This window comes from Rattus norvegicus, chromosome 15 (assembly GCF_021556685.1).
Source record: "Rattus norvegicus strain SHRSP/BbbUtx chromosome 15, alternate assembly SHRSP_T2T, whole genome shotgun sequence".
In the NCBI taxonomy this organism is placed as follows: domain Eukaryota; kingdom Metazoa; phylum Chordata; class Mammalia; order Rodentia; family Muridae; genus Rattus; species Rattus norvegicus.
The window spans coordinates 105,077,501-105,087,500 of NC_141548.1; the positions used below are offsets into that span (position 1 = coordinate 105,077,501).

Consider the following 10,000-nt stretch of genomic DNA (forward strand, 5'->3'; position numbering starts at 1 on the left):
CAGGGCACGTGGTCCAGAGGGACTTTAGGGTGTACCTGTGAATTCATGTACTGTCACCTCTTCAGCCTCTCTCCAGTGGAGCGCTGCCTTAATTCCCTCACTGCTAAGACACTGCTCTCAGAGACTCTTGTTTTTCTGTCAGTCCCAAAGGCATTAAACAGGGCTCCCACCTCTGGCTTCATATATACTAGCCATCCACATTTTGTGTGTGTGTGTGTGTGTGTGTGTGTGTGTGTGTGTGTGTGTGTGAGAGAGAGAGAGAGAGAGAGAGAGAGAGAGAGAGAGAGAGAGAGAGAGAGTAGGAGGAGGGGGAGAAGGAGGGGGAGAGGGAGGAAGAAAGGGAGGGAGAGAGAGCATGCACTCATGCACAACACACATTACCCCACGTGGAACACCTTTCAGGAGACAGTTTTCTCCTTCCACCGTGGATTCCAGGGATGGAACTTAGATCATCAGGCTTGTCCATGGCCAGCGCCTGCATTCTCACAGCTGTCCCATCTGTCCCTTTGGGCTCTTCTCTGGGGGCTGTCTGCTGCTACAAAAATCCTTAGTTTTCAGAGGCGCTTGCCCCAGTCAAGGCCTCCCTTGCCCCTCCTGCCTATGGGCAGTAGGTTCTGTGTTACTGACCAAATTGTTACCTCACTCCCAGTCCTAGGAGTCTCTTATTACTCATCACATACTGATGGGAATATTAAATTGGCGTAGCCACATTGAGAGCATACAAGGGACTATGGGACCTAGGCGTCCCACTTTCTTTTCAGGACAAAGTCAAGAGAGGTGTAAATGTATGGGAATCGTATACAAAGGTGGGTTCATAAATGCTAGAGCATGTTCCACAACAGCCCCAAAGTAGAAAGCAGCCTAGGTGTCCATTAGCTGATGAAGTATAATGTACTGTATCCATAGGATAGGATATTGTCTGACAGTAGAGGAGAAGGGGCTGATAGATAGCAGGACGTGCATGAACCCTGACACCTAACCACGAACGGCGAAAACAATTTATGGAAGGTTCTATGCTATGTCTCTGAGTTTCAAAACAAAGCAAATGCGCAGAAGTACACATGGGCGGATTATATGTTGTGTAAGTTTCATCTCATTAAACCATTACGAAGGAGCTGGAACCATGGCTCAGTGGTGAAGAACAATTGTTGCTTTTGCAAAGGACCTGAATTTGGTTCCCAGCACCCACATCTGGCCCATGACCACCCATACTCCAATGCTGCCTTCTGCCCTCTGAGAGGACCAGACTTGCATGTGCTACACGTGAAAAAACAAAAACAAAAACAAAAAAAACAAAACGCCACCACCGCCAAGACAAACACACCCACCCAAAACTCAAATAGTTGTCTACAAACAACAAAGTGAAAGTTGTTATTTTTAAACTTCTTTTATTGTGAAAACACCCATTATATATACCATATATATCTACATATATATATCTATATATATATATATCTACATATATATATGTCAAAGAGAATTGTTTTATTTAAATACATAGTCATTGACCAGCTCTCCAAAATATGAACATATGAGAAATCTTTTCAGGATTTTTTTCCCTCTCAATCTTATAAGCAGAATTCTGAACATCAGGAAATTTGGAAGATTGTAAAATGAACGCCATTATTTCCTGCTGTTTTTTCCCACTGACATGTTGATTCTGCCTTCCCTCATCTGTCCTCTTGTTCACCATCCACTCATTCTCTAAAATTCAATGTAAGTTACAGATAGCCCCACTCTTCCCTCGGTCCTACTGTGTGCTTGTTATTGAGATGGATATTAGGTATTTATTTATTTATTTATTTATTTATTTATTTATTTATTTATAGTTCAGAGAAATGCACAGATGCCAAGCCTTCACTCCTTGATAGGAGACAAACGTAGCACTCATGTGTCTCAGAGCTATTTTCCCTTCAGAAATATTTAAAACTTCTTTTACACTTATTTGTGATGGAGTGCGTGCTGGCTTGTGTGGAGGTCAAAGGACAACTTGACAGTTCTCTTTTCTACTGTGAGGTTTGGGATCAGACACAGGTCCTCAAGCTTGGCCCCCAAGGACCTTTCCCCTCAGAGCCTCTTGGTGGGTGTCTTAGAAATGTTTGTAATTGCTCAGAGCCTGTAAAGAAGATCGCTGTCATAGAGTTTGGATGTCATTGTTGTCTTTTATATGTTGTGTTTGCTGCCTGTCAATATCTGTCACGAGAAATTCCAAGCATGTACTATAAGCTTCCTGAGCCTCCTCACTCCTTGGAACGAAATGAAAGATGGTTTGTAATTTTTTACTATAAGCCCTTGTTTTAATATATCATTCATGATAAACACATTAAAAGAAAGAAAAGAAAAGAAAACTCTCCTGTATCTAAATCTGTGGTTTCAGAGTAAATAGGAATGACATGGAGAATCTTGCAGGATGAATCAAGGCCTGAGACTTTAAACCAGTTAATTAACTGACAGTGTCGTTGAAGCAGGTCCCTCTTCCTTCTATCCTTCCTTTTTCTTTCAGGAAACAAACCAAGACTTCTTTACCCACAACAACAAAAAACAGTGAACTAGAGATTCATATGATCAAAGTACACCCTGTGTGTATTTGGAAAGGTCAGAACAAAACTCATTATTTTGTAGTTAATGACCTTTTAAAAGTCAACACCGTCTCTTGCCTAATGAAACACACTGCCAGTTTGCAAGAATCAGGGAACATGTTTTGCAACTCAGTTACTACTTCCCTTTTAGTGGCCCCGTAATGGTAAATGCTGTGCACTGACGACAAAGTGCAATGTGCTCTCCTTGTGATGACCTCTTTTGTGTCTTTAAATATCTAAAAGGCAGATGAGAAACGAGGTCTTTAAATGGAGCAGTTCACTCCAAGGCGTTTTTTTGTTTTTGTTTTTGTTTGTTTTGTTTTGTCTTGTTTTGACTTAACCTAACTTGGACGATTATAGCTTAAAGATGCTGATATCAGGACCTTATGTGTAAAATCTGGAAAAGACCTTACCTGTGACATCACTTGAACAACGAGATGGGTTAGGATGGGCCGGTCTAGAAAGGAAGAGTTCAGTCGTGGTTTGGAACGTGAAGCATGGTATTTGTCTTTATGGAATGAAAATATTGATTTTATATATGTTTTTAATTACAAAGGCTGCCCATCTCCCCTGAGTCTAGGAGGTCTTTCCTGTTTCTTAATTACCAGATCTCAGCCTCTGATGGAGGTGTGCTTTCCCCCGTCCCAGTAAAGTGTGTACTTTAACGATCACTGTTTGGGAAGGGGAGAGGTGGGGGTACAGGTGTTGGGGAGGCGGTGTTAATTCAGATGTTGGGGAACTGTGATGATGCTGTTACTTAAGGCACTTATTTGAGTGTGTTTATACTTTGTGGTTCTATAAATAAGCCAGAGGGGGGCTCCTGGTTGTCTCTATGCTTCTTGAATCCTGTGCCCTGTCTGTCTCATCCTATCCGACAGTAGAATTGATGCCCCTCTAATCCCTGGAAGTTTGGGGCTAATGAACTGACTGCTGAGCGGCCGCCACGGAGCTTGGTCCCAAACTATACTTCACACTCGATTTATTCTCCAGATGGCGAGACTGTGCCGCCCCGCCGCGAGGGACCACCCCTTCCACTGGAGTGTAAAAGTGGACGGATGTTGTTTTCTTCGCAGATCTCATCGTTCTGAGCTAGAAACTCGCGAGGATGATTAGTTATTAGCTTTAATGGGTGCCAATTGAACCAACCGCACGCAGATTTTCTCCCTTAATTTCGGAGGCCGCAGGTCTTGGGGATGGTTGATTTATCTGCTTTCCTACGTCACCGGAGCGTGTCTCCTCCCCAGGTAACCGGAATCCAGGCTCTGAAATCATAGCACGCCTTGGTTCCTGGCCCAGACATGGTCACATAATACTGCGGCTTATGGATAAGGACAGTTTTATTAGCCTCTGGTCCACTGCACCAAGCAGCCTGTGGCACGGCATATCGATCGGTTGTAGGAACTTTGGGAAGCCTTGGAAGATTCTGATCCATTCCAACCTTGTTTGAAATCCATGTGGAATCTGAAATCAGGCAGGACACAGAGCACTTGGTGCTAGTGAGTGAACTCTTCCAAGACATAACAAAACTTTTCATAAAAGGCCTTGATAATTAGCATTCAGCTATCCAGCTTGTCAGATCTGAAAGGGCTGAGTTGATCTCACTGAGAGGACCCTTCAACAAGGCTTGTTTTGTTAGCGATCCCATCTTCCCTCAGCCTAACGAGACCGACCTTCCTCCAGAACATTCTCTCTTTCTCTACAAAGCTCATCCCCTTTTAATTTCTGCAAGTTACTCTAAAGAGCCCACAGAGAGAGTCTGCCAGGTACCTGCAGATCTCTTCTTGACCCACCTAAAGACAGAGACCAGAGTAGGAGTATTGCCAGAGAAGAAGAGGAAGTATGAGGAAAGGGTTGAGGGATGTGGGCGGGATGGTAGGGAGAAGTCAAGCAAACGCAGAACGTCTTTCTCCTCACAACTGGGTGTACCAAACTAACAGAATACACAGCCCTAATTGTTCTTAGAAGCTGCCTTTCTTTCAACCCAACAGATGGCATGGGTGTGTTTACTAGCACAGTGACATATTTCACCATTAAAAAAAAAAAATCCACACACTTGTTGGCTGGTGTAAATTTAGTAAGGCTGTCGGATATTTTGGGATACATACCAGAGGGATCCGTTCTTCATTGATGTAAATTGTAGCAAGCAACAGCCTGTTAACATGAGTTTTGGGTGTCAATATACCTTAGACACAGTCCTCCATTTTTGGAAAGGTTTAGGGTGATGCCAAGAGAGAGCTCCCTGTTTATTCTGAGCCAAACAAACAAACAAACAAACAAACAAAAAACAAAACAAAAATCAAAATAAAACAAAACAAAAATAAACAAAGACAAAAAGCCAGGGAAAGGAAGAATAAAATGCTGACTACTGACTGCTTGTTATTATAACTGGTTAGTGACTAATCAGATTATGTGTAGAAATTGGAATTAGGTGCTTCATTTGCAGCCAGTTTCAAAGGATTGAGTTTTACTCAGTGAACAGGAATGTGTGGGAACCATGGCAATCTGACTTCAGATGGAAATCACAAGCAGGTTTATACCATGAGCTCTGTACAAACAGTTCCCTTCAAATCCAAAAGAAATAACCAGACAGCTTAGGGCTCAGATTCTGTTTGACGCCTGAGACAAAATTTAAGAAGTTGCCAAGAATTCTGCACGCATCAAGCACATGTGTTTGGTGGACATTCTGTTTGTCTTTCCTTCAACAAGGGTCTTGCAACGTAGACCAGGCTGGCCTGAAACTGGACATCCTCCTCCCTCAGTCTCCTGAGTGTGTCATATTCAGCCCAACCTTAGGACTATTTGACTTGTTCCCATTCGGTGTGTCAATTCTGCAAGTCTGCAAGGCTGTCAGATGAGAACCCACAAGTTGAAATGTTTACAAACCCAAACTGGCCAGAGTTCGTAGCTGTCCAGGCTGTGCAACACACGACCTGGCTTTTAGGTTCTCCGAGGCCGTGGGTCTGAAAACAGGTACTAGTAAAAACAGAGGAATTCCTCCTGCTACTGTAGATGGCCTTCGAACCCTGCTTACTCCTGCGATTGGTTATCAGTGTGTTTCCCTTTGCTTCTGCAGCAACAGTACAGAGCAGGGTACCTAAGTGGACTCTGCACTGTGGAATAACCAAGTTGAGTAATGGTAGGTGTTGGCGAGATGACTTATATACTTCGTTTGCAGAGGGCTTGTGTTTGGTTCCCCATATCTCATCAGACTAGGCTCACGACCATCTGTGACTCCAGCTTCAGGGGAGTCTGATGCCTCTGACCCCTTTTGGCATACACACACACACACATACGCACTATGAAATCAGATTCTAAGAATTTAAAAGCAGAAAGAATGGTGTAGTGGGGACTCAAGTCACTGTTAAGTTCGTGAGCTTTCTTTTGCTTTGGCCTAATGTGGGCATAATTATTCACAGCCAACACACTACAAATCAAGTCTGCAGAGAGACATCTAAAAGTCCTTCTGGGTGTCATTCCCATGTGACCTAATAACTCTAAGCTATCCTTTCATCACACTGTGTATGTAGCTCAGACCCCAACTAGAAGCCTTCCTGGTTTCTATTTGGAGGTAGACTTACTTATGTCTGGTTTAAATCAACTGTCTTGGGTTGTCTCTTTGACTGGATGTAGATTCGTGTTGGTTTAAATAATTTGGGTTTTTTGTTTGTTTGTTTGTTTGTTTTAGATAGGCTCTTACCATGTAACTCTGCTAGTATGGAATTCACTATGTTGACCAGATTTGCCTAAGCCTCTGTGTTCTACGTGTCCGTGCCTCTTGAGTGCTAGGGCTCCACCACTTGCAGCAAATGACTGGTGCTTATCTGTGCTTTGGGAGCGGTTTTCCTAGATACATGCTTCTATTCTAGTGGCTGTATTTTGTTAGAAAAATCTATAAAGATTTATATATACACATGTACATACACACATGATGCACACACACATATATACGTACACATATATATGACTAGTGCGAATGGAAGCCAGCAGAATGTATCACCCCGCCCCCCAGAACTGGAATTACAGATAGTAGTAAGGCACCATGTGGATTCAAGGACCTAAATGTGGGTCCTCTGCAAGAGTAGTGAGCGCTCTTAACCACAGAGCCATACTTCTATCTCCAAGACTATTTTTTTTAAATACATTCATCAGTAGTGAGATGCTTTAAAGTTTTATTGGTGTAATAAAAATTCCTCCCAAATTAAACTACCTTTGATAAGCGTTCATTCTGGCAGTGAGAATTTGTTGAGGGCTATTGGCAAGATGGAAGACTTTATTTTTTTGAAACTGGAATTGACAGGAAATAATGGCCCCAAGAGCTTCCTTTCTCTCAACACCAACCCCCACTCCTTAGTGTGCTCCTCCTCACCCACCCATCCACAGTCTTTACCTCAGACTCAAAGCTAATACATAACATATCTGGGCTCATACATTTTTTTCTTTGGGATAATTCAAATGTGGCTTTGCATAACGGCAGCAAAGACTGTCAAATCAAAGGAAACAGTCTATTTGTCAAGCACTCTGTGGAGGGGACTTCTTGGTGATGTTACTGTTTCCACCCGAATTAGTGGGAGTCTCTCACATGATACTGAGTGTCAGGCTCCTGGGGGCACCTTCTTAATTGAATGTCAAGACACAACTTGGTCACAAAACAAATAAAATAAAAAAGATGATTTTTTTTTTTAAAGTGTGAAGCCTGGGGAGCAGAAAAAGCAAACGCTGAACTTTCCCCTAATGTGAATATGCTGACAGGTGACATTGTCACAGTCCCAGTGGCATCCAGTTTCTAAGGCTTCTTATTAAATAAAGCAATGTGGGTAAAAGACCCTGGAACCATGTTTAGTCCACAGTTAATGCCCAATCGGTTAATTAGTTATTTTACCTCTTCAGTTGGAAAGTACACTAATGAGCGAATTACTCCACCATTCACAAGTATGCCAATATGCACGATGGAACATCCCTGTTGTGTTCCAGCCATCTTAAACAGTGTGTAGAAATCATTCATTTTCAGTATCTGTTTGTGGGCAGAAAATGGGTTACTCTAGTCACAGTGTCCATGAGTGTCCATCAGAACTCTATAAACTGTTGGTTGGGTTTCCTTTGATGGTAAGAATACATTTAGGAGATTCATGTTCTCAATATTCACAGAACGAAGCTCGATTGAGAATAGCAAAAACTCTTGAAGACTTTGACCTGGGCACAACGGAAAAGTGTGTGAGAATCAACTCAGTGTCTAGTGGTCTGGCTGAAGCCGACCTGGAGACATTTCTACAGGCCAGAGTTCTTCCTTCTAGTCTGATGCTACCAAAGGTAGAAGGTCCTGAAGAAATCCAGTGGGTAAGTAATAGTGCTCTGTGCAACGCAGGCCAGCTCAGGAGTCACCCAGAGAGTGTGGACAACATCAGTTTAGAAATACACACACAGGGTTGCAGAGAGAGCTCCCTCCGCAGTTGTCAGGTCCTGGATTCAGTCGGTACCATGAGTAAAAAGAGAGACAGGGAAGAGAAGAAAATGTGGCTGGTTGTAGCTCGATTTGTAGTTTGCCTAGTGTGCACAGGGCCCTGGTTTGACTTCCTAGCGTCAAATAAACTGGATGTGGGAGCAAAAGCATATAGTGCCAGCGTTCAGGAGATAGAGGCGGGAAGATCAGAAGTTCAAGATCATCCTCAATTACATAGCGAGTTTGAGGTCAGTCTGAGCTCCTTGAGACTCTGACTCAAAAAGAAAGGAGAGAAGAAGGGAATATGAAACGTGAGTGGGAAAATCGCCCATTTCCTCCCCGTAGAATCCAGGTGTCACCAACATGTTTTCCGGAACAGCTCTCGTGTGGAAACATTGCTTTTGCTTTCTGGTTGGGTTTGTGGTTCGGTCAGAACAGTCTCCTTAGTAGCCCTCACAAATCAGTCCCTGGACACTAACTTTCTGAGCCTCCGCCTTGCCACTGGGATGCCAGGGCTTCTAGTTGTAAGAGCCATGACATAGACGGTTCTGGCTGAAGCCATCATAAGCAGTGAGGGACTCTAGCTGCATGTGAAGCCGAGAGTCCAGGGAAGGGAGGAAAAGGTCACTCCTCAGGGCAGCTGGAGGAAGAAACAGGAAGCTTTTAACTCGTGGTTTTAATTAGCTCAGATATTATTTCCTGCACAGCTCTCTGGTGCGCCCTTTTTTTAAATTACTGTCAGGTGTGTTTGCATTTCATGACAGACTTTCCAGCCAATAAAAGCCTGAAATGTAAAGTGGATGGCATGTCAAATTACTTGAGAAAACTTTGAAATGGGCCCAATTATTCTATGATTGTTTTAATTGTGAGATGGGGAGGGGCGGAATAGCGACTTACTATTATTATTATTCTGCAAGTCCCTTGAATGAAATGCCATTTCATTATGACACTTGGGGCAGAACCTCTGGGAGTGACTGGACTGAATGGATTATGAAGAGGGCGGAGGGGTGGGGAAAGGTGATTCAAAGCAACATTTCATATTATCTTAAAGGCTGCGGATCTAGCCAAAGCAGTAGGCTAAGTAGTTGCCATACCTGGTAAACTGCTAACTTAAAAAAGAAAGATGATTAATCTACTTCTATTTCATGTGCATTGGTGTTCTGCCTGCATGTGTGTCCGTATGAGGGTGTGGGACCCCCCTGAACTTATAGACAGTTGTGAGCGGCCATGTGGGTGCTGGGAATCGAACCTAGGTCCTCTTGAAGAGCAGCAACTACTCCTAACCGCTAAGCCATCTCTCCAGCCCCCAGCTGTTCACTTTTTAAGTCCACTTGGATATGCTGGATCTTTTCTGTGCAATATATGGTTCACCCGACGTCTATGGCCACTCAGCACCTTTGGAAATGTGTGGCCCATGCAAGTTGAGTTGTGCTTGGAATGAGAAAGATGTACACATTCATTTAGAGACTTGATATTCTTCCCAAGGGAAGAAAGAAAAATGGAGAGTATCCCAAAATTTTTAATATTGACTCCACATGGCAGTAATAATATTTGTACTCTGTTATTTGAACATAAGATATGAGAGGCCTCTCTGTCTATTCCACTCCACTCTTCGAATGTAGCTACTAGAAGGTTGAGAATGATCGTACCTGTAAATAGTGAGGTGTTTGCGTTGACAGCTCTGCATTGGGATCCTCTTAAACACCTGTCATCAAGGGCTTGCGTTTACTTATTGAACTGGAGCTCTCACCAAGGTTAGCCATAGATGCTTAGAGGTACCGTTTAGAGCGCGCAAATGTCCCAAAGGCTCCTGCCGCACTCGGATATGTATTAAGCTGATGGAGGACCCTGAAGTCCCCCTTTCCTCCTTCATGCCTTTTAACACCAGCATCGCACTCACTTAGGACGGGGTGATCTCCCCAATCCTAGCTACATATGTTTCAAATCCTCGCTGTTTCGAATCCTCGGTGAGAGGGAGACGCCG

At 43.4% G+C, this 10,000-nt stretch overlaps 1 protein-coding gene and 1 long non-coding RNA gene across 5 annotated transcripts in view; one reads left to right on the forward strand and one right to left on the reverse strand.

Annotated features, from left to right (window-relative positions):
• The window catches only part of Clybl (citramalyl-CoA lyase), a 223,492-nt gene that overhangs the window by 183,597 nt on the left and 29,895 nt on the right, over positions 1-10,000 (forward strand). For 2 of the 4 annotated variants that reach the window (XM_087585907.1, NM_001100685.1), the window contains 1 exon segment: positions 7,725-7,913. The exons of the other annotated variants lie outside the window; for them this stretch is intronic. In XM_087585907.1, the coding sequence (XP_087442033.1) occupies positions 7,725-7,913 (189 nt within the window). 4 annotated transcript variants of the gene reach the window in all.
• The window catches only part of LOC120097095 (uncharacterized), an 85,447-nt gene continuing 77,099 nt past the window's right edge, over positions 1,653-10,000 (reverse strand). The window contains exon 4 of the long non-coding RNA XR_015639101.1: positions 1,653-4,040. This is a non-coding gene — a long non-coding RNA (uncharacterized LOC120097095). The remainder of the gene's footprint in view (positions 4,041-10,000) is intronic.